The following is a 24,648-nucleotide window of genomic DNA, read 5'->3' on the forward strand; positions in this document are numbered from 1 at the left end:
CCTGAGCATAAAAAGAAGAAAAGAAAGCAATAAATGTTATTGTTGTTGTTGACGTCAAATCCGCTAAATACCTCACGTGTTAGCTGTGATGAATACCATAAGATACTCGACCGATCAGTGGATAAGTCCAAAATACTTCCAATTGATTTTCTGGATTGTTTTTCGTTTTGTTTAGAATGTATTCATTCTAGCGATTTTAAACTGTCCAATTAGAACAAGAACGAATACTGAGTTTCTCAGTTGGTGGCAGCACCTAATTGTTTCAGATGTGGTTATTCAATTTACTGAAGTCCACAGCTGAAGGATTATTTTCTTGACAACGGAAAAACACTCGGCGCAGATAATCACTTGTGACGTCACTAGCACCTTGGAGTGACAAAATTCCGTAACCCTTCGGAAGAAGTGGGCTTTGCGCGCAACAAGTTGTTAACGACGGAAAACAAGCGTGGGTCTTGCCAAAAAAAACGAAGTCTTACAACCAAAGCTTTGTAAATCACTGCGTAATTGATCGGGAATCAAATTTGGCGTTGATCGTTCGACCTTAGATAATTTACGAAAAATTAATTAACAACTCCGAACGCGAGAAAGACAACAACGTCGTTCGCATAAACGGGCTTCTGGCTTTACGCTATCTGACAGAAGTACAGCAACATGGGCAATTCTTGTAGCGGTTTGCCTCCAGACTGTGAAATAATCGTCAAGACGGGTGATGTTAAGGGTGCAGGGACGGACGCCAATGTTTACTGCGCTTTGTACAACGTAGACAAGACGCGCTCGCGTGACCTGAATCTTGACTGCAAATGGAAGAATGATTTTGAGAAGGGCTCCGTCGACCATTTTAAAGTTCACTGCGGTCTTCCGCCTGGCCCTTTGCACAAAATTGAAATCTGGAGGGACGATAGCGGCATTGGAGACGACTGGTTCGTGGAGTGGATCAAAGTACATAAGCTGAATCCTGCGGCCACCGAAGACGTAATGTTTCCGTGCAATCGATGGGTGAAAGCCGACCGAAGACTGATTTTGACGCAGTACGACTGTGTGCTACCACAGTTCGACGAAAATCCGGAACAACGAAAGCAGGAGTTAGAAGACAAGAGAGAAGTGTATCGTTTATCGCGCAAAGCTCCGGGAATTCCAAAACAGGTACTCTAGCTATTAAACAATTCTATGTGTTTTGAAAACTTTATGAAGTGAAATACATACATGCCCGTTTGAATGTAAACATTTTGTTCAACTACAGAAATTATTTTTTGGAACGTGCTCTACATAATTTGGGAAAATAAATACTGTATTTCACGCATTAAGTGACAACAATGGAATATGGGACTGTTATATAACTGTCGTCCATATTATTATTGTTATTCATGCAATAAAAATGAAACCTATTTTGATTACATAATTTTCACGAGATTTTTCGTCTTCCCTTCGTGCTGTAGGTTGAAAGCTGCCCCAGAGACGAGAGTTTCAGCAATGACTACAAGGTATTTGCGTCAGAAAAGTTATTTTTTGCCTTGGAAGTTATTAATCTGTTAGTTTTCTCAATCTTTGGTCGGAAACGTATACTGCTAGCTAAATATGCTGATCAGATTAGTGCAGAAATAAAGAACAACAAACACCCCTCATTGTTTATAAAGTATCTTTATTTTGCATATGATCATGCAATTACAAAGCCTTATTTCAGTTTCGAAATGTTCACTCTGTAGTTACCTAGTTTTAATTTCTTTGGATGGTAAAGTCAGATTTTGTTCAACTTGTGCTGACTTCAAACAATGCACATTTTCACTCTAAGTGAATTTGTCTCTTTTATTTTCATACAGTAATGGACCTATTGTTCATTGATTGACACATTGTGAAGCTCCGTTCAACTTTTGACTCAAAGAAATAAAGCCTGTTAAAAAAGAAACAATGGGCTAGACTATGTGAACTATTATAAGATTTGCATGTTTGAGAAAGAAGTTTGTTAAAGCTGATTTCCAGTCCGTACTGCGCAGACTCGGGGTTTGTTTTCGTTTTTGTTTTGAATTCGTTAAAACGTGGCACTTCGTTGACAGCATACATGAAGTGTTTTTAGTCCGCCATTACAGTTCGCTTCGTTCAAGAATTTCCGATGAGCTGAAACGTCGGTTTGAAATAGCGTCAAGGTTCTTCTACTTGTTATTATTTGTTCTGCAAGGATATCTGGCGTTATTAATGAAGAAACAGGTAAGTTTGTCACATAATTTTTAGTTTTGCTTTGTTTGTGAGGCTCACATAAACATTGCAGCCGAGATTGCGCAGTACGGACTGTAATTCATCTTTAATTCTCTATTTTATACTTTTAAAATACTCAGTTTAATAGTTAGTTGTCATAGATACGTAAATTTGCATCTTGTAATGATGGCATTTGCAATTTAAATATTTTATTAACAGCCTTTTCACGTTTTAATTTGTTTTGCCACTAGTCATCAGCAAATGTTAAGTATTTTGTAAAGAAACTTCTGAAGTTTTGTTAGGAAACTTTCAAAGTTTCATTATCAAAGTTGAGGAAAGTCATTTATTGTTTCAAAAAAACATCTGTCATGGATAACAGATTTTCGGCCACATTTGCAGTCCATGTATTGGAACAACCTGGAACATGTGGATTATAATTTTTTTTTCTACAGTGGAATATCCAGCAGACAAAGTATAAACTGGCTGTGAAGTGTAAGCTGGCAAAGCTGACGTCAGATCCATGGGAAACTTTAGATGACTTCAGCAATCTCTACAAAGGAAGCCTCAACATGCCTTATGTAAGTTGCATGGTTTTCAAGACCAGATTTTGCATCACAGTATCAACAACCAAATCAGCTGAGAACCTTAATGACAGACTAAGGAATAAATTTAGATTTAGTCTGCAAATCATTGTTTCCATCATGAATGCGCAGTGATGTCGAGAATGCTCTGCGAGGAGAGGGGATTAATTTAACAGAAAGAAAACTTCAATACTGGGGCTTTTGTGGCAGTAACTGAATGCTATATGGTCCTTTCAAAAATAACAGTAATTTTATTTGTTTCGTTGTGAGTTCATAATTAAAAATTGGAAAATTCAAAAATATCAGCAAAACTATTACTCTGTTTCAGATATTATTTTATCTTCATTGGAATGGATCTGTTAGTTGAAACAACATTGTTTTTTTTGGCAGGGTTATTTCAACTGGAAAGAAGATTCCAACTTTGGTCGTCAAAGAGTTCAAGGATGCAATCCAACCCTCCTCAGACTTTGTACAGAAATCCCAGAAAAGTGAGAAAATTTTCTTATTTCTCTGAGCTGCCAGATTTGTTGTCAGGTTTCTCAGAGAATTATCAGTTCAAGAAAAACTTCTAAATTTTTTTAATCCAGTTTCAAAAGTATTCTTTGGTCTCTGTGGCGATCTTGAGAATTGAACAAAATGGAATTTGTTATAAACATCTCAAGTGGCAATCTGTCTACAGTAGTATCAAATTTACAAACTCAAGCCAAAAGGGAGAGTTTGTTTATATCTGAAAACAACATGGAACCTGACAGCCAATATCAATTATGACCAGATGCCTAATTAGCGTATTAATTTTTGGTGATGAGACTAATATTTTGGCTAAGAAAATAGAAGCAGAGGTTTGTGTAAATCCCAGGGGGAGGGGTACTCGGGATTTCAAGTGACGGGGATGATCAAATGGAAGCAAAAATCAAGACGCAAAAAAATCCCTAAGGCTTCCCAACAAAACCCAAAAAAATCCTTAGACCAAAAATTAACCCCACATAAATCAAGTACAAAACATGTTTGTTTGTACTTTATTTGCAAAACTGTGCAGCCAAAGCACTACCACAAAACTTTAGATTGTTTGTAATACCCAAAAAATCCCAACTTAAATAAAAAAACATACTTCCCAAATTTTCCTACCCAAAAAATTCCTTGAGACGAAAATTTCAAACCCAAAAAATCCTTCGATCATCCCCATCACTTGAAATCTTGAGTACCCCCCTTGGCCTGGGGTGTAAATCAAGTCAAATTTCTATCATATTCTCATTAAACAAATTTCCTTTGTTTTTCTTTCATGAGTTATATAATTTAATGATTTTGATGATCAGTTTTAAGGTCACAGCTGAAATGGTTGAACCTTTTCTGGATGGGATGACATTGGAAGATGCAATGAAAAAGAAGAAAATCTACATTGTAAACTTGAAAAAACTCAGCGACGTCATGTGCAGATTTAACAGAGTGGTGAGTTGTAACTGGAAATAGATGTTGTTGTAAAAATTGAAGAAAATCATTTTTAAGATCTTGCTGCTCTTCAGTATTCATTGATCAGTTAACAAAAAAATGTCATCTATTAGGGTTTCAATCTGTTAGGTTTTTCAGGATAATATTAAGATTAGTTCGAGACTGAAAATACAGAGTGCATTCATTCAAGGACGAATCTAGCCCAAATAGAAGCAGAATGTGAGAGCCCATGAAAATTTTGAGCCTTTGATAGAGCAGAAAAAAATGTGAATTGAGTGGGGGAGGGATTAGATCCATTTGCCTTTCACCTCCCCCCCCCCCCATCATTTTGTTTTGCTATTCCTAGCCACCCAAACTTGTACCTGCATATCGCTCCCCCCCCCCCCCTTAGTTGGAAAAAGGGTGCTACACAAACAGTTGTGTTTGTTGACTTGATTATATGGCCAAGTGTGACAAACAGTAATGGAAATTACTCTTGCATGTTCTTGTGTTTATTCTGTCCTTTGAAAAAGTGCCAAGATAAATTTCCATGTTTGGTTTGTTTTCTATTGATGTGTTGCGACCTTTACTCCTCAGATTTGCAAGCCAATGGCTTTATTCTTTGCTAATGACAGAAAGGAGTTAATGCCTATTGCAATCCAGTTGTTTCAGAAGCCATCAGATGATAATCCAGTAAGTTTACATTTAATTAAAATTGCTCAAATGCTGGTCTGAAAATTTAGTTGAAAATAAGCATTGAAAAACTAAAGACGTCACTTGATGTTGTTGATTATAGGTCTTTTTACCAAGTGATCCTAAGTACACCTGGATGTATGCCAAGATGTATTACAACAATGCTGATGCCGCATTCCATCAGTCATGTACTCATCTTGGTAAGTGACTGCGGTAATAATGCAGACATGTTATAACTTCGCTTTTCTTTCAGAGTCATATAATGAGCCATATAATGTGTTGTAACTTTTTGTTGTGATGGTGAAGGCCCAGGGGGGGTACTCCGGCTTGTAAATGACGGGGATGATCGAAGGATTTTTTGAAGTTTGAAATTTTCGATTCAGGGATTTTTTTGGGTTGAAAAATTTGGCAAGTATTTTTTTGGGTGACTTGATTTATAAAGGGGTTTTTGGGGGGTATTAAAAACGAACTTGGTGCGGCCTTGGCGTAATTATGGTATGATGAATAAACAAACACGAGCGTTCAATTTTTGATGGTTTTCTTTGTGTTATATAATTGCCCCTCCTGGCAATTTAGGGATTTATGTGGGGGTTATTTTTGGTCCAGCGATTTTTTTGGGGTAATGTCGGAAGACTTAGGGATTTTTTGGGGTCCTGAGTTTTGCCTCCATTGGATCATCCCCGTCATTTACAAGCCGGAGTAAAAGGTACTGGAGAGTACCTGAGAGTAAAAGGTACTGGAAGTGGGACATTCAATCCCTCTGCTCTCCCACCCCCACCGCTCGCCCCCAGATGACAGCTTGTGTGTTGCAATTTAAATTAAAGAAAACCTATAATAAGATTCTTTGTTTGCATGGAAGATATTATATTTTCTCGGCACTACATCTTGAGACTTGATTAACTGACTGCCAAAAAACAATGTTTTGATGTCCTTGTAAGTTCTGAGAATACTTTTTTCTTTCGGCTTTGCTGTGCGCAGGCTTCACCCATTTGGTAGCTGAGACAATCTGTGTGGGAACTCATCGTCAGCTGTCACCATCTCACCCTGTCTTCAGGCTGCTTGCTCCGCACTTCCTTTATCTCCTGGCCATCAACTCGTAAGTACAGTCCCTAGCGTAGAAGCCTTTTATTATATGTTTTATTGTATGCAACTTAATTAGCCTGTGTAGCTAGACTCATTATGGCTTATCTGAGAATGCCAGGCCATGAGGAGAATAGAGAGAGCATGTGCCTCTCCCTATTCTCCTCTCGGCCATACATTTGTAGCTCGCAAGTGTCTCAGGTTGCTCAGTTGTCTTAAGAAAAAGGAAAAGCCTTATCATGTAGTTTAAGGACTATATGGGCTTAATTTAAAGCTGTTTTAAAGGCCCATGTTCATCTGTTTGGCTTTGCCGCTGTGTTTTATTGTTTTGAAACAAGTACAATGGGTGATTTTAATAGTAACATTGTACATGTTTGTCTAGTTTCATTAATTAAAGTTTGTCATATTTTGTGTTCAGTCTTGCCCTTGCACGGCTCGTTGCACCAAATGGCTGGATTGATAATACCATGACAACTGGAGCTGGTGGACTGATGGAACTTGTTAGCCAAAGGTAATAATTTTTTTGATTTCTACGTCCTTTGCCTTTGCTTGTCAGTGCATTTTGGGGGTGTTGATATCATCACCATAGCCTTCATTCACAAACTTTCTTTGAAAGACAACTGAATTATCTGCATTATGAAGGTTAGAAGGGCTTAATTTTAAAGTCCATTTAAAAGTTAGCTCAAGTTACTACCGAATTAGGTAGACTGTTTTTTCGGAGACGCGCGAAACCGTTGGCGAGACTCGTCTTTGAATTAAGCCCACGTGATTTACAACTAACGCCACATTGGTATGCACGCGTGATAACATTCCTGAGGCAAGAGAGATGGCGGGCTTTTCCGTTAATAGCAAGGGAAGGTCTTTTATCCCTGGATAAAGTATAGACGACAGCCTACAAGGCACCATAGTCGATTGTATTATAGCTGAAGGAGGGGATCCTGCATAGGGTTATTTTCGAGGGCAGTTTATGTTGTAACGAAAGCGAAAGATCGACGGCTGATAACTGGTTGAAGGGCGAGCGAGGATCAAGATGTTCTACAATGAGCAAAGGAATGTGCTCACGTGCGTTTACCTTTTCATTTGACAGCTATAACCCACATGACCCAAAACACACGTCTTTGTCACCAACAGCAACTGTTTCGTGCGGCTCCGAAAAAACAGTCTACCTAATTCGGTAGTATTTGAGAAGAAAAAGGAGTAGATACAGATCTACAGTCAAGCTTCAAACGTGCAGTTTTTGTATAAAATGTTAATTTGTAGTATACTTTGCTTTTTAGTTGGCAAAACTGGAGGATGGATGTTGATGGATGGTTACCTTCTGATTTGGCTGCTAGAGGGGTATGTAGTCACACCTCTGCAAAATTAAATTTTTCCTTTAAAGTCAGTAGTCTTTGGACTACAAAATGGAATTGTTTTTTGAGTTCTAGAAATAGAAAGACTAATCTCTACATTGATTGACAAATGATGGTACTCCTGAATAAGACTGGTAATAAAATTTTAAGGTTTCAGTGTAATTTTTTTTTGAAGGTTGATGATGTGGAAGCTTTTCCAAACTATCCCTACAGAGATGACGCTTTGCTCATTTTTGAAGCCATTCACACCTATGTTCGTGAAGTGTTGGAGGCCTTTTATGGTAAGAAAAGAAAGTAAAAAAAAAACCAGGTGAAATGAAGAATATCAGTTTGATTTATGTTCATTGGCATTAATGTTTTTTTGCTTCCTGTCAATTTCAGATGCACCAGACAAGCTGACAGAAGATTGGGAAATCCAGAACTGGGGGCACATGTTGGCTGACCCTGAAGATGGTTTGGGAATTAAGGTACAGATTGATAGGCTTACAAATTGGCAAACAGACAGACAAACTGGGTGGCTGGTGGACAGACGGACAGATGAATGGCAGAAGGATAGATGGAGACAGACAGACAGACAGACAGAATAGCTGGCTGGTGAACAGATGGACAGAAGGAGGAATGGACAGGCTGGCAAATGAACTGAATTACTGAAATTAATTAATTGATCAATCAATCAATCAAACGATTTATTGACTGGTCAACATGCGGACAGACAGACAGATTAACATTGAGTTTTGGTCTTTATTTTTGATTCAATTAAGTGCACTATTTCTTGATTTATTTCTAGTGTTAGTCACTAATTTATTTTTTTTTCCAGGGCGTGTTTGGAGATGGCAAGTTTAAGGTGTTAGAGGATTTGATCAAGGCAGTGACATCAATCATCTTCATCAGTAGTGTGGGTCATTCTGCAGCCAATTTTGCTCAGTACGATGAGTATGCCTTCCCACCAAACTATCCTGCTTTCTTGAGGGGAAAACCTCCAACCAACAAGGTATATGTGATTTCATGTGTTTCCAAAATACGAGTATCTACAACCTAAGCTACCAATATAAGATTTATTTTCATAGTACTAGCACAAGTTTTTGTGCTATTCCTCAACTGTGTTTGCAACAGCATGAAAACTTAAGGGCTTAATGTTTCCAATGATTTTATTGTTCTTTTATAGTTTGAAATCTAAAAGGGACGTGCAAACCAAACCACTTAAACCGTGGTTTAATTTTGAACTGAAAAGCAAATAACATATGTAAGAAGAAAAAACTTTTCTCAAGACCCAACATCAAATAATTATTAACTATGAATCTATGAGTTTTGCTTTTTTGAAACATGCTCTAATTGTATCAGAATAAACCTTTCATGAGCAAAACCATTCTTATTTGACTTTGTGTTGTATGCGCACTTTCCTGCACTTGTCCAGATGACGCTCAAATAAGATCAATACTGATTTAGAGTCCTGTGCTGTGGAAAATCTGATCTGATAAGTTTTATATTCTGATTGCAGGATCCCCTGACGGAGAAAGACATCATCGACTCTCTTCCAGTGAAAGACATGACATTGGACATTATTCTGGTGACAAAAATCCTCAGTGATCGCGGCACCAACGCTCTCGGCAACTTTGAAGTGCAGTACATGTATGATCCAAGAGGCACTCAGCCTGTCGAAAAGTAAGCCAGTTATTAATTACACTCAGGGCCCAGTTGTTCAAAGGGTGGATAACGCTATCCACCGGATAAATCGCTATCCAGTGGACAACTGCCATACAAAACCTTCTTTGTTATCCACCAAATAGTGATTTATCCGGTGGATAGCGTTATCCACCTTTTGAACAACTGGGACCTGTGTCTTTTTGCTTAAATTACGGAAATTTCTCTCACGCTTTTTGGTTAATGTTTCTTTTCCATCAAGGAACTAAGAAGCATTGTGCGCATAAAACAATCTGCTGGTCAGAGATGACAATACTTAAGTGCTGTTACATTTTATTTTGTTTGTCAAGAGTTTCATCAACGGGTACCTTAAAAAACTTTGATACCTTCCATAGGCGACCATGACCATGTGAACCCCGGTAACTCGAACTCTGAAGGGAAACCAGAAACAGTTTGAGTTAGCGGGGTTTCGAGTTATCGGGGTCGATTGAATAAGACTGAAAGGTGGGTTCAAATCCAAGGGAAATGGAAGTTTGTTCGAGTTAGCGGGGTTGTTTGAGTTATCCGAGTTCGAGTTACCGGGGTTCTACTGTATTTATCATTTAATGATAAATATTTTGCTTCACCAGTAGTAAACAAGCAAAACATATCGTCTGTTTTTACTGTTTGTACTAGAGGCAATTGAGATTTACCTTTCTCTCATCAAATTGACGTTGTGATTATTATTTTAGGTTAAAGAAGCGTTTGTTGGAAGTGAGTGACATCATTGCAGAGAGGAACAAGAGTCGACCATTTCCTTATCCTTACCTGGACCCTAAAGAGGTACCCAATGCCATCAGTATCTAGATAATGCACCTGACGACTGAGAGAAGACTGGGGATGACTGCAGCAGCAAGGGATTCGTTACCAGGATTATTTGTTTGACTAAAGACTGAGCTGTGAACAGTCGGGTGAACAGCAAACAAAGATGATAAACAACGTGACGTCCTTCAACTATAAATGTATAAAAGCGTGATTTCTGATTTCATTCAGTAGTCTCTAGGTCATTTAAACGTGGCTTTATATCCACGAGAGCGATTTTCGATTGACTTTCAAAATTAGTTGTGTCTTGCTTTGGTTTGGTACAACTTGAGAAGAGTTTTCTTGGCCAATCAAGGTGCAAAACCAAGATCAATCGCAAAGTATTTTTTCGCGCTTGATTCTCGGTAACAGGTGATGTTTTCCCGCGCTTTGGCGCCGTTTACACGTTTTTCCGCGCTTGGCACCGGTAACACGTTTTCCCGCCTTTGGCACGAATTACATTTTTGTCGGTAGTTGTAGTTGTGATTGGTTGATTGTGTTATTTGCGTGTGTTGTGATTGGCTAACGATCATGACAGTGACAGTGGCAATGACAGCCATGAGAAAACCGCTTTGTCCCAGTACCAGAAACCAAATATTAATATTGAATTTATTTATATGTTTATCGGTTAATTCGTTTACGTAAACGTTTATCAATAAACTTGTATGTGTTATTTACGTACTTAGATTTAATAATAGACCTCAGTGTAGGTTAATTTGAAGTTTCTTAACAAATAGAGCGAGGAGTGAACTACATGACTTTTACGAAAGTTGTTGGAAGACCTCCAGCGAAACAAAAAACAATCACAATTAAGCATTTCGGTATGTGTGTACTAGTCTTTTTGACCAATAGAGATCGGTGACTTTTTCACAGTACAGCACTTTTGTTATATTCAGTGCTATTTGTAACTGCATTTTTCAGATGAACATATATTTATTTTGTACACCCCCCCCCCCCCCCTCACCTTTCATGCGTCCAGTAAAAAATGTGTCTAGTGGCATGTTAGTGGACATTTAATCTGAATTTCACTGTAATTTAATAAGATGTAAGCACAAGAGCTCACACACTGTATAATTAAAACCCTTTTCACTTCCAGAGTTACTCTTGAATAATCTTATGTGATTCTTGATAACGTTTAAGTCTGCGGACGAAACACTTTTGTGATACCATTTAAATGAAAACTATTAAGAAGTAAAACGTGATTCTGTTTGTTTTTTTGATTATTTACAATATGGAACTGGTGATTTCTATTTTTAAATTAACTTCAGTGCTCCTGGGAGTGAAAGGTTAGTAATTAGCTGATTTGCATACGAAGTTATCCCAATAAAGAGAGATGGCAAACTAACTTTGTAGTTGTTGATCAAAAAAATCAAAAATGGATTGATAATTTACAATCCAGGGAATTTCGGGTTTGCGTATTTGGTGCTCTGTTTACGCGGAAGGCAAAAAGCAAAAGTTCGAGCTGCACGCGCTAACAATACCGCTAAATAAACCGAACTATAGCAGTTTGGTTTCAAGGTAAAGTACTATTCCGAAGTACTATTATCCCTAAACGCAAGCTGCCAGTGTTTCCAGGATGTAAGGGGCTGGCTAGAACGGTAAAGCGGCGTAGCGTGTATACTAAGGGATAATTTTGTTTTTCGTTTTGCTCTGTTTTTCATGTTTTCGTCGGCAATCTGCACCGAGAACGTCGCCCTTTCAGTGGGCCAAATGATACCTCTAGATAGTTGGGGGAGCAAAAAATGCGCGCAACTACCGAGAGCCTGTGACAGGCTAGCCGAATGAACACGAGGGATCTGACAGGAGGCCAGGGCTTGGCCAAAGATTCACTCTGTCATTGCATACCAAAAGAATCATGACGTCTCGATAATACGTTATTTGAAGAGGCAAGATTCAACTTGGCGAATATACGTTGTTTTCTTTTGAAAGCAAAATTGACCAGTTTTAAATATCACGTGAAGACTTTCGGTTTTTCAAGGCCGAGTGAATGTCGCTCTCCAAAGGACATATCGCTAAATCTTTAGTAGAGTAAAGAAAAAAAGTAAAAAAAGGCACTTTATTTATACATGATTGTGCTAGAAGCTCGTGAGGTCGTTCATATGAATTAACTAATACCAGAAGTGACATAATCTATCATGTACTTCTGCTAATACTAAACAAACATGACATTGTTAACTAGTTACAAAGCGTGGAGGAGCTGAATTCGGGACCACCGAACACAAGTCCATCTAGTGGCAGGGAGGGGAATTTAAACCCATGAACAAGCGCATTAACTACTAGGGGACGCTAGGAGACCTGTCACTGACCACGGCAAAAAGATCCTTAAAGACGTCTTATTCCCAATGTACCATCACAAAACGTTGTTATTTTGATGTCGTCAAAACAAATTCAGTGATTTAAATCGTGTTCAACACAGCGGAAAATCTTATATGCATATTTTAACATAAATTACAAGGCGAAAGTTTAAATTTTGTCGGTCGACATGGCAACAGAACCCATGTTCATGAAGAAGATTAATTATTTACTCCATCTCACTTTTCTGCATGCAGCACGACTAGAAAAATTTCCAGAGTTCGCTAGACATGAGCGTAACAAATTTGCGTCCATTTACATTTGGTGCCAATGACGATCAATTCGTTCCGTACTTGGACATAGAACCCAATTCTCTATTTTCCAATTGCCCATAATACACTTTGTTTGCCCCCCCAAATTTTGCAAAAACTATTGTTTTGGAAATATGCAGTCCTCCCAAGAGAATTTGAAAACAATAGTTCATGCAAAATTTGGGGGGCAAACAAAGTGTATTATGGGCAATTGGAAAGTAGAGAATGGCCGATCATTGTAGTTGATTGATGAAGCAAATCAGTTTTGACAGAGAGCAGTTAACCACTTGTCACGTCACTCGCCCACTCAAGGCACTCAATTGCACGGAACAGCGGGTTGCATGTTGCATAAAATGTTGCAAGTTGACAAACTAGCGTTGGTTGTGATCAAGAATGAACATTTAGAACCAAAGTTCTATAAATCACTGCGTAGTTATTTGGCTTTTTACACCTGGCCCTCAGATGGCCTTTAAAGAAACAATTCGCGACAAAGGGAACTAACAGCAACGTTCGTATAAATTAAGAATTCACGTAAGAAAGTAAACAAGTGTTAAAGCACTTCAACAAACTTGTAAAACTATAACAACATGGGTAACTCGTGTAGCGGGTCCGGTCTGTCTCCTGACTGTGAGATAATCGTCAAGACGGGCGACATTAAAGGTGCAGGAACGGACGCCAACGTTGGCTGCGCTTTGTACAACGAGGACAACACCCGCTCGCGTGACCTGAATCTTGTGTGCAAATGGAGGAATGATTTCGAAAGGGGCTCCGTCGACCACTTTAAAGTTCATTGCGGTCTTCCGCCTGGTCCTCTGCGCAAAATTGAAATCTGGAGGGACCACTGCGGTATTGGAGATGACTGGTATGTCGAGTGGATCAAAGTACAAAAGCTGGGGACCCTGCGAGCACCAGATGAAGTCATCTTTCCGTGTCATCGGTGGGTGAAAGCCGAGCGAAGGCTGATTTTGACGCAGTACGACTGCGTGCTACCACAGTTTGATGAAAATCCGCAACAGCGAAAGCAGGAGTTGGAAGATAAGAGAGAAGTGTATCGTTTATCACGTAAAGCTCCGGGAATTCCAAAACAGGTACGTCGTTTAGCAGCATGCAATATTGTATGTGTTTTGATAAACGTTTGTGAAGTATTAAAAATGCATACAGAAATTATATGAATGTTTATTAGGTTAAGTTTCTTACGTTGTTTTAACACTGGCGAGTTTAATTTGCGACTAAACACAAGATAATATTCATGCTAAACTGGATTTGTCTCTTTATCACAGATAGTGGCTACATAACCATATCATCATACATTTATATCATTATAATTTTTTATTTAAAAACGAAACGCTCTTTTATGTGATGTTTAATAAATGAGCAGCAGTGTTTTATCAAGTTTAAAACACGAGGCGCAGCCCAGCGTTTTAGACTTGATAAGTCTGATAAAACACGAACTGCGAATTTATTGAACGGCTTAAAAATCTTCTAATGTAGATCAACTCATTCTTGCACTTATATTTAGATTTGGGGTTATTTTGGCCTAGAAAATTGGACGTAAAGTTTAGCCGTGACTTTATCAGATATAAAGACACTCATTAAACATTAATTTCTTTTGTATTTTCTTTTTGAATTATTAATGAGTTTTTTAATGTTTTGATGACGTTACTTTCCGCAGATTGAAAGTTGTCCCCGAGACGAACGGTTCAGCAATGAACAAAAGGTATATGTTATTGAAAATGCTTTGATGAATCCATTTTCAGCAACCGCGGACAAAGACTTTGAAAAAAACACAATTTTCACAATTTCATTTTTATTAAGATAACAGCTATAACTTCACCGGGTAGGCCTAAACAGAAACGTTTGTCATCATAAAGTTGCCGCTGTTACGCGACACGCTTCTGGAGTAACACGCATTTGCTGGGTTTTAACTTGAGTCCACAAGACGCAAAACAAAGTAATGCCACTTCTAACTATCCAGTTACTCTTCAAAGTTATCCCGTACAAAATTATATCGTGTAGGTAGATAAGGCAGATTCCATATTTTTGGTATCAGTTTCTTTAATTCAAAAGTACTCTATTAAAGCCTGGTTCTCATATGATCGTCCCGATCGTCTCTGTCGCTTCAAAAAGTTTGCTTGCTCCAATCACCTCAGACTTTGCAAACGACAGAAGCGACAGAGACGATCGGGGCGATCATATGAGAACCAGCCTTAAGAAGAGAGACCGAAAGGCGTAACAATTTATTCGTAGTGACCGGAGGCAGTTGCGATGGAGGCCTGACACGATTCTGGTACAGCACACAGTTGCTGGATATCCCTAGAACGTGCCGAAATTCAGACCGAGGGTCCAAAATGAATAACCGTTTTGTCCCAGAAAAAGTACAAAGAGTCATCAATTTGTGGCAATGTGTAAGAATCCCTGACTGGTACCGCGTTGATTGAGCTACCTGAAATCGACACAGAATTGTCCAGTTATCGTATGGTTCTCTGTTTCAATTTTCTCCAATCTTGACCACCCTTGTTCTTCATGCCCTAGAAAACTGTTCTTGTCTGATAACGTTTACATTAGATCTGTAAACAGCCCGACATAGCGCGCCTTCAGTTTAAGTCAGTGTACTCAGATGTATGATTCCACAAACTTCTTTATTAGCTAGACTGCACCATCCGGAAACAATCGCTACCAAAGTCATGCTATGTAATGCAGCAAGGCATGGAACAAATACTTAATTATTTGTTGCTTTTTTCTGTAGTGGAATACCAACGTGAGAATGTTTGAACTGGCTGTCGAATGTCAGCTGATAAAACTTGCATCAGATCCGTGGGAAACTTTAGAAGACTGTACCAATCTCTATAAAGGAACTCTCCATATGCCTTACGTAAGTTGGTCTCAAAATCCAGGTTCGACAAATTAAAGGAATCAAAACCGATAGCTTAATAAATGACAGACAATATATAAAATAACTAAATCTAAATTCAGTTGCCAAATCAATTTTAAGGGCTCCATTATGATATGAACGGCATAGTGGTCTACTCTAATGGCTGTCGTTTGGACTTCAGTTGGAACCAGCTGGGCCCAAGCCTTGCCCATAGGGGCACTTCTGCCTCTCTTTTCTCAACATTGTATCAGACAATATTGTTGCAAACTGACGGAAATGCTGAAATCGACCTGTTATGGACTAGTATCCTGGGTTCAAGCAATGCCAGGAGTGGCGCTGTCCTCCTGAGCTTTTAGGCTTAACTCGTCTATTTTAGCCGATTTCTAGGCCATGTTTTGTTGGTAATGAAAAAATAATCTTTACATTGGAAGTACAATATTTTTGTGCTTTCCTCACCCTGAGTGAAGTAAACAGTATTATTTTGTGGCAGGGTTATTTAAACTGGAAAGAAGATTGCCACTTTGGCCGTCAAAGAGTTCAAGGATGCAACCCAACGCTCCTCAGACTTTGCAAAGAAATTCCAGAAAAGTAAGAATTCTTTATCATTATCAGTTCTCAGATTTACCAGACTTGTCATCGGGTTTTTCAGACAAACTTTTTCAGAAAACTTCACAAGTTGTTCTTTAATGGAAATAGAAGTAAAGTGTGCAATATTTCTAGTAGCCGTCCAAGGTGACAGTTTATCTAGTATCGAATTTACAAACTGAAGTCAAAAGCGAGAGTTTGTAAATCCGATTCAACGGAAACATATTCTGTTTTTTTGGTGAATATAAACTATTTAGCCTAAAAATCGAGCCAAATGTGTAATGTAAATCAAGACGAAATTAGTGTCAGATTTTCAGATTGTAGTTAAACAACATTTTTCCTTGTTTTTTTTTTAATCAGTTTTAAGGTAACAGCTGAAATGGTAGAACCCTTTTTGGATGGGATGACCCTAGAAGATGCAATGAAGAACAAGAAAATCTACATCGTGAACTTGGATAAGCTTACTGAAGTCAAGTGTAGATACAACAGATTGGTAAGTTATGGAAACTGTTGCTACATTTCAAAAAACTTTAGTTCACGGCACTCAGTTGTTTGAACCGAAATTTCATAAGACTTCAACTCAGGTAAAACCAATGTTTTACTCCATTTGCTGTCTTTTCACCGAACGTTCGTTCTCAGGCGCTTTGTGGCAATAAAAGGGTCAACATACAGATAAATGTCATTGGCCAGTTTGCTGACTAGATCGACTTCCTCGCGGCCAAAAGATTGTAAACTAAGCGACAAACATAATACTCTGAATCCAATATCCACAATTTTGACGTCGTGGGTGCCAAATATTACTCTAAACTGAGCAATGATTTAGTTACGGTTGTGGTAGTATTATGCCCATGAAGTGCGTAATGTGCTGTGTCCTTTCTTCCCTCAGTTGTGCAAGCCAATGACGCTGTTCTTTGCTAATGACAAAAAGGAATTAATGCCTATTGCGATCCAGTTGTTCCAGAACCCAACAGATGATAATCCAGTAAGTCATTTAATGTGAATGTAGGGGTGCACTGGGTGATCTATCATTGTTACTGCATTTACTAGACTCTGGCTACTCTACTCTCACGGTGCCCCTATTCACCCAGTCAAATAAGTCAACTTTATTAGCAAGGGTGACACCTTGTCAGGAACCCGACGGACAGACCTGTGGACCTCAGATCCCAAATCGACCTACAGTTTAGCGGTACAACGTCGGTGCAAAGAAAAGTTGTGCTTATCAACTGCAACATCCCTGCTCAGCACAAATACAAGTTGGTACTGGTCCACTGGTGTGGAACCTGCAGGCAAAAGGCTGGTGGTAGGCGCCGGAGTTAACTGCTCACATGATGAGCTAGTGGCATTGAAATATTTAAGACTTCACGTGATGTTGTAATTCTGTTGTTGATTTTAGGTCTTTTTGCCAAGTGACCCGAAGTATACATGGCTGATGGCCAAAATGTACTGCAACAATGCTGACGCACAATTCCACCAATCCTGTACTCATCTTGGTTAGTGTTTCATAGTCTGTTGTAAATAATAAAGATGGTAATTTTTAAGCTCGGCGATAAATAATGAAAATGAATTTTTCAACAATGATACGAGCATGGGACAAAGAAATATTCTGAGTCCCCGACGGGAATCGAACCCATGGCCTCCCAGATACCGGTTGGGCGCTCTAACCAACTGAGCTACGAGAGCTCGGAGGGGCATTTACCAGGTTGATATGTGTCACATATCAACCTAGTAAATGGCCCAGCTCACAACGAGTCTCTCGTAGCTCAGTTGGTTAGAGCGCCCAACCGGTATCTGGGAGGCCATGGGTTCGATTCCCGTCGGGGACTCAGAATATTTCTTTGTCCCATGCTCGTGTCATTGTTGAAAAATTCGTTTTCATTGTTTCATAGTCGTTAGCCATTCCGGCATAGTATCTTAAATTCGCCCCTTCAAATTCATGCTTCGGTATTGTATTGTATTTTTGCCATCAGTCACCACACTTCACTAACCTTGTACCAATCAAGCACAAATTTTCCGTAGAGAGAAGAACATTTACTGATAAAACGGAAGAAATGAGAAAGTTCAGCACACAATGTACATGTAGGCAATCCACTATTGAGTTATACGGAATACTCTTTAAAACAATGCTATAAAAGAATACTGATTTTACTTTCTCGGATAAACTTTTGTTTCTATTGTGTTTCTCGGGGAAAACACGAGGTTACATATGTGACAAAAATCTAACATACTGCTACGATTATTTGAACTTAGATATATGGCCTAGCTCCAGCATATGCGCCTCCTGTAGTTTAGTTATAGAGCGTCCGATCGGTGTGCAGAACGTCGCCGTGAGTTTGAATCCTGATAGGAAAGTGACTGAAATTGTTTTTAATTAGTATGTGTCACTGAAGACATAATGAAATGAATATTTGCATGTAATTGATAACTAATGTTTCTTAGAGTGTTTTTAGGGAAATTGTCATTTGAGGACAGTTTTTGGTCTTTATTATGCGCAGGCTTGACCCACTTGGTAGCTGAAACAATGTGCGTGGGAACTCATCGTCAGCTGTCACCTTCTCACCCTGTGTTCAGGCTGCTTGCTCCGCACTTCCTTTATCTCCTGGCAATAAACACGTAAGTCCCTACCTAAAGAAAATGTGATGTGAAGTCTTCCCTCAGGACGAAGTGACCCACACCGCCAGAGCTTATCCTGGTTTCTGTAACATGACCTGAGACTACTTCCCCGCTGAATGGGATGCAAGTCTATGGCAAATTGCCCTCTGGCATTTAGTGAGATTATGCAAACATTTCCCAGCTACCCAATTATACTCCTGGGTCGAGAATGGCACTGTGATGGTTAAGTGCCGTTCCCAAGAATACAACATAGTGACCTTGTCCAGCGGCTCGAACATCAGGTGGACCGCTTGATCTAAATACCAACGCTCAAATCATTAGTCAGGTCACTGCGCCTCCCTAAGCCCTTAAAGTGGAGTACCGCATTTTAAGTTTTATTCTACGTCAGTGTTTTAACTAATATATGGCTGTTTTTAAATTGAACGGTATGATCGTCATAACTGCTGTACGTGAATCCTAGTCTAGATAGGGTGCTTCAGGTAATGACCTTTTGTCATATTTGGTGTTGAAGTGTTGCCCTTGAAGAGCTCGTGCAACCAGATGGCTGGGTTGACAAAATCATGACAACTGGTGAGGCTGGGATGAAGGAACTTGTAAGCCACAGGTAATGCATAAACTTACTTCCAGGTATGAGGTAAGTGAAATTTGATTTCATTCTTCAACTTTCATGAGATCATTTTCGTTACCAATAGCATCTTATTGTTCGTACTTTTCTCAATCCACTCACAATACTGAGAAGATAATAATTTCGTAGGAAGAGTTCAACATGTTATTCACGCTTATCTGGAGCTTTTTTCTCGTTCGATGATGATGTCTTCCATCGATATCATTTTATAGTGTGTGTTAGTGTGCGACTGACAGTTTTCAGGCTTCATGTGCACATCATTTGGTTTGACTTGTTTCAACATGCATTTATTTTCAGCTGGAGTACCTGGAGAATGGATGTGGATGGATGGTTACCAGCGGATTTAGCTGATAGGGGGGTATGTTATGGCTCCTGTGAAAGTTTACATTTTCCTTCATGTCTATGTTGGTTAAGTCTGCGTTCGAGCCTTGTGGCCGTTCAAGCCGGCGCTTATCCCGGTTTCAGTAGCATAAAGCGACTAGGAGTATTTCTACTCCCCTGGATGGGATGCTAGTCCATCGCAGGGTTACCCCCCAGCATAAATTCACCGGTACCCATTTATACACCTGGGTAGATAGAGGTACTTTGAAAGTAAAGTGTCTTGCCCAAGAACACAACACAATGTTTCGGGCCAGGCTAGGCTCGAACCCGGACCGCTCGATCCGGAGTCCAGCGCACTAACCATTAGGCCACCGCGGCTCCCATAATATGTACTGGCTTATTAATGTTCCATAAATATAATTAAGAGCAGTCCCTGCATTGATTACAGTGTGATGGTGAATGAGAAATCCTCTTATCGATGTTTAAAACATGAGGTTACAATGTTATAATTTTCCTTAGGTCGATGACGTAGAGGCTCTTCCAAACTACCCCTATAGAGATGATGCTTTGCTCATTTTCGACGCCATTCACACCTATGTTCGTGAAGTATTGGAAGCTTTTTACGGTGAGGAAAGTGTATTTATCACCCGTGCACCCAAGAGCGTCCATTTCAAATTGTAAAAAATCCCAATAGGACAAGTGTGTATCATATGGAAGTTGGTTTGTTTTTTATATCTTGAAGAAGCTAGCAGTATTGCTACTCCTCCCCCTCTCTTACATTCGTTGCTAGTCTTTCTTAGGTTACTGCTTGCATTTTGTCAGGTGAACAGTAAAAGTCATGTTTGTTGATCTCTGTCTGTTTCAGATACACCAGACAAGCTGACAGAGGATTGGGAAATCCAGAACTGGGGGCACATGTTGGCTGACCCTGAAGATGGCTTGGGAATTAAGGTACAGATTGACTCTCTGACTGACTAAATGACTAACTGATTGACTGACCGATGGACAGAATGATAGACGGTCCGACCGACCGACCGCGCGCCCGACCGAAAGACCGGTGTCCATGGTTTGTTGAGCCCACTTATCTGAGCTATTTTCCAGGGTGTGTTTGGAGACGGCAAGTTTACAGTGTTAGAGGATTTGATCAAGGCAGTGACATCAATCATCTTCATCAGTAGTGTGGGCCATGCGGCGGCTAACTTCACCCAGTATGATGAATATGCCTTTCCACCAAACTATCCCTGTTACTTGGAAGGAAAACCACCAACGAGTAAGGTGAGTTAAAATCACAGGAATTAGTGACAAACGACCCTGCAAAGTGAAAACTTAATTCCGGTAGGGACTTGCCTGTGGTGAGACGGGGATCTTCTATGGGCTTTTTTGATATTACCTTATTCTTACTAATTTTCGCGCGTACTTAATTTCGCGAAAGTTCGAGAGCCGAATTTCGCGAGTATTAATTTTCGCGATTGCAAGACTAAATTAGAGAAAAAGTGTATTAAATTTCGCGATTTTTGTCAGTGTTTTATGGAGCAGTCGTCAAAGACTAAGAAACTATTGGAAACGTACAAAGGTCAGACTCAATGTAACTACAAGATGCCTGCAAACGGAAACTTTGGTGACCGTACTAGAGGTTTTGGCCAATTTACAAGGGTGAAACACGCCGGGTCAGCTGTCTTCAAAATGCAGTAATTAGAGGAACGGTGCTGTCAAAAACGACACGAAAAATATTTTTAATGGTGGATAGTTGCAAATCTAAGCATTCAAATTTTTTGTTCTTTTGATATATAATATGGTATTAATTTTCGCGTTTTAAATTTCGCGCAATGTTTTTTTCGCGCGTACTAAATTTCGCGATTATTTTGAAATCGCGAAAATTAGTAAGAATAAGGTAGGTAAGATACGCAGAGGCAGTTGTCACATGGTTGAAGTCTTTTCCCAAAATGGCGGAACGTAACGCTTCGCTTGCTTGCGTTTAAGCCTACATTGTGTTAGCAATGTTCGCGTGGAGCAAGTGCAAATACAAGCACAAGCCAGTTGCAGAAAATGGAGAACTCTTCGTTCCTTGCGTTTGTGTACTCTTTGTGTTTGCGTCGTTTGCGTCTGCGTTGTGCTAGTTCACATGACATGTGTTTTTCCTTGCATTTGCGCTCGCTGGCATTTGCGTCGCACGATCTAACCAATCAGAATTGAACAACCTTTTTAAAAAAACCAATCAGGTCACAATCTGGAGCAAAACCAATCAATCTTGACCAAGTGCCGACGTACGCACATTTTCGCGCACTTGGAACCAGATGCATGTCCGATCTTATCTGGAATTCTGATTGCTTCGTTCCGTTTTAAATAGGCATTTTACCATTGGCTAGAAGTAATGACTTTGATTTTGGCCTTTAACAACCAATAACAGAACTTCTCCCATCTGCGTTATGGAGACTATGATGTCTTTTTTTTTCGTCTTTTAATTGCAGGAACCCCTAACAGAGAAAGACATCGTCGATTCCCTTCCATTAAAAGACAGGACATTGGACCTCATCCTCGTGACGAAAATACTCAGCGAACGCGCTACAAATGCACTGGGTTACTTTGAAGTGCAGTATATGTATGACCCAAGAGGAACCAAGCCGGTTGAAAGGTAACACATAGGCTTTGTGTCATGGGATTTAAGTTTCAGATTTTGCATTATCACTCCAAGAACTCAGTACGATCATATTTTCGTTATATGAAGCCATCCTGATCTTTTTACGGAACCATCGTCATCTACCGATACATTAATATTCTATTTATTTGTGCAAAGGTTTGGTCTTCAGGCGTACTTCTCGTTGGTCGTAAACGGTTTGCTTGACATAATGGGACTGATGCGTTGTAGGCCTAATGCGGACGGCCCACACCCTAACCATCAACCCCCGCGTTCCCTGTTTTCAATTTCCCGCCATTTAATACCATCCGGCCGGCTGGCGCCTGGGGACGACAAAGTCGCTTGTCACAAAACTGTAGACTCATATTTAGTTGGGGCCACTTTTTCGACCTGTATCACGTTTGATAGAGGCAAATAACTATTTCCCTGATGTTGTGATTATTATTTTAGGTTAAAGAAGCGCTTGTTGGAAGTGAGTGACATCATTGCCGAGAGGAACAAGAGTCGACCATTTCCTTATCCATACCTGGACCCTAAAGAGGTACCCAATGCCATCAGTATCTAGATAATGCACCTGACAACCGAGAGAAGACTGGGAATGACTGCAGCAGCAAGGGATTCGTTACCAGGATTTGCTGCTTGACTGAAAGGACTAAGCTGTCAGATGAACAACAAGCAAAGATTGCTAAGGAAGTGACTTCCCTCGACCGCATATTGTCCACGTTTAGAAGACTATAAATTTGACTTTATTTATTTTATTTATCTGTTGTTATATGCGGTTAACAAACCAATTCCCAAAAACCCTGGGCCGAGAACGTATGCCCCCTCGTGAAATCAGCGTGCTTTTCTTGTTTTCTGTTTTTGTGTTAGCGTAATAATTTTGCTAGACCGCTCCAACGTAATTTCATTTAAAAATATTTATAAAAACCACAACAAAACATAAACTTGTATAAAAGGATAAAGGATTAAGTAAGTACTGTACAGTTAGTCGACATTAACTGCATATTTTCCATAGCACTGCTATTTTTTATACATTCACATTTTATAGTCAACCAATTATTAGCTAATTAGGCATTTTTTTTTTCAATAAAGAGATATGATGAAACTTCTTCTTCTTTTGTATTATAAATAAACAAACCTCATAGTTCAAGATAGTTCATAGTAATTTTTCTTGGACAATTCTGTCCAAGGGGGAAAGGCGCAATGAGGTTAACCCTATGTGAAGCACCAACAAGGCCAGACCATGACACCGGGAACTCCGTGCCCTACTCTTTGCGATAAGTGTGTGGGTTCTCTAACGTCCCCTGCTGACCATAACACTGAAGATACAGGAGTCAGGACCTACGGTTTGTCGTCCTTATCGGAGAAGACTAGAACATCTAACCATTTGCAGATGTCATATTGCAAAGGCAGCACGTTCTCCTCAGTTGTTTTAAGACCCTGAGTGTTGGTCCGGTCTGGGAGTCGAACCCGAGACCTCCCGCACGGCAGTCTGGCGCTCTACCAACTGAGCTAACCGGTCGCCGAACAAAGCAACTGACAACCAATAACAAATTCAACTCACATATGACTCCCGTCAGTAAAAGGCGAGCGCTTCAGTACCCAACTACACTAACCGTACTCTTTAAAATTTGATTTTAATAGTTCATTATTGATAAAAGGAGCTAACAATTTATTACCCCCACCACCCCCGATTCATTTTTTTAATTCCTAACCTATTTCCAACCTCACACGCAGTCGTTTTAAACACGATCGCCCCTAAAAACGACTGCGCGGGAGGGTAAACCTGTTCCAGCTGTTCGGTTGATCGGGGACGGCCACGTACGGCGAATGAAACTGACAGGCGAGTCGCGTCTCTCGCCAAACCCTCGTCTTACGTTTTTTCACTCGAAGTTTTTCGCGCTGCTCTGCAACTAACCGATCGCCTGAAATCAAATCCGTGAACTGCACCTTCCAAGCCCGGGGAGGGGGGGGGGGGCACCCTGTATATTTTTGGGTGCAGTCACCAGGCGCGTAGCTGAGGTTTTAGGAAGGGTGTTCGTATTGACAGGAATATTTATTAAGGGGTTATTAAATACGAGCGCCGAAGGCGCGAGCCTCTAGGGGGGTCTGGGGGCATGTCCCCCAGAATATTTTGAAATCTAGAGGCCCGGAAATGCTATTTTCAGCATTGTGCACGTCAATATTTCAAACTCGATGGAGTGTAAAATAACACTTATTTTTAGTCATAACAACAATATTTCCGGCGTTTTTTTAACTTGATACATTCATGACATACATACCGGCTTAGTACACTAAACGTTTTACAAAAGCTTGACTTGTGGTACAAAGGCATCTCAGGGTAAAAGCTTAAGCCCCCCAGACCCCGGCTCCACCGTCAATGTACTAAACGCAGCGTCAAAGCGTCAATTAGCCTGCGTAGCAGGCGTCGAAAGGGGAGGGAGGGGGAGTTGGGAAGAGAGAGAGAAAGGGGGAAAAACGGAGGGGGAGTTTTTACCTTTTTACGCCTGCCACGCAGGCTAAGCGTCAATATGCACTAAATACACGTATCACCTGGGTCCCCCGAAATTGTATTTCCCGCCTTTCGTCTATTGA

The 24,648-nt window shown here is 40.0% G+C and overlaps 2 protein-coding genes across 2 annotated transcripts; both read left to right on the forward strand.

Annotated features, from left to right (window-relative positions):
• The first annotated feature begins 4 nt into the window (after window positions 1-4).
• On the forward strand, window positions 5-11,147 carry LOC144659829 (polyunsaturated fatty acid 5-lipoxygenase-like). Its single transcript, XM_078520356.1, has 15 exons — window positions 5-1,143; window positions 1,437-1,481; window positions 2,643-2,768; window positions 3,162-3,259; window positions 4,085-4,217; window positions 4,794-4,889; window positions 4,993-5,089; window positions 5,868-5,985; window positions 6,388-6,480; window positions 7,247-7,307; window positions 7,497-7,602; window positions 7,703-7,788; window positions 8,139-8,312; window positions 8,820-8,983; window positions 9,694-11,147. The coding sequence occupies exons 1-15, from the start codon at window positions 652-654 to the stop codon at window positions 9,806-9,808; spliced, it is 2,004 nt and encodes a 667-aa protein (XP_078376482.1). The 5' UTR covers window positions 5-651; the 3' UTR covers window positions 9,809-11,147.
• Window positions 11,148-12,754: 1,607 nt separating this feature from the next.
• On the forward strand, window positions 12,755-22,843 carry LOC144659828 (polyunsaturated fatty acid 5-lipoxygenase-like). The gene is made up of 15 exons (XM_078520355.1): window positions 12,755-13,493; window positions 14,078-14,122; window positions 15,152-15,277; window positions 15,768-15,865; window positions 16,223-16,355; window positions 16,749-16,844; window positions 17,256-17,352; window positions 18,355-18,472; window positions 18,984-19,076; window positions 19,395-19,455; window positions 19,938-20,043; window positions 20,284-20,369; window positions 20,520-20,693; window positions 21,887-22,050; window positions 22,504-22,843. Exons 1-15 carry the CDS (start codon window positions 12,993-12,995, stop codon window positions 22,616-22,618), a joined length of 2,013 nt encoding a protein of 670 aa, XP_078376481.1. The 5' UTR covers window positions 12,755-12,992; the 3' UTR covers window positions 22,619-22,843.
• Window positions 22,844-24,648: the final 1,805 nt, after the last annotated feature.

This window comes from Oculina patagonica, chromosome 7, assembly GCF_052425735.1.
Source record: "Oculina patagonica isolate OP01 chromosome 7, crgOcupat, whole genome shotgun sequence".
NCBI classification, from domain to species: domain Eukaryota; kingdom Metazoa; phylum Cnidaria; class Anthozoa; order Scleractinia; family Oculinidae; genus Oculina; species Oculina patagonica.

Bases quoted from the DNA above. Each gene is read 5' to 3' on its own strand.
- LOC144659828 (XM_078520355.1), top strand. From the start codon at position 12,993: ATGGGTAACTCGTGTAGCGGGTCCGGTCTGTCTCCTGACTGTGAGATA. The intron at 15,278-15,767 runs GTAAGTTGGTCT...ATTTTGTGGCAG, and splicing joins GAACTCTCCATATGCCTTAC to GGTTATTTAAACTGGAAAGA. The intron at 22,051-22,503 runs GTAACACATAGG...TTATTATTTTAG, and splicing joins GGAACCAAGCCGGTTGAAAG to GTTAAAGAAGCGCTTGTTGG.
- LOC144659829 (XM_078520356.1), top strand. From the start codon at position 652: ATGGGCAATTCTTGTAGCGGTTTGCCTCCAGACTGTGAAATAATCGTC. The intron at 2,769-3,161 runs GTAAGTTGCATG...TTTTTTTGGCAG, and splicing joins GAAGCCTCAACATGCCTTAT to GGTTATTTCAACTGGAAAGA. The intron at 8,984-9,693 runs GTAAGCCAGTTA...TTATTATTTTAG, and splicing joins GGCACTCAGCCTGTCGAAAA to GTTAAAGAAGCGTTTGTTGG.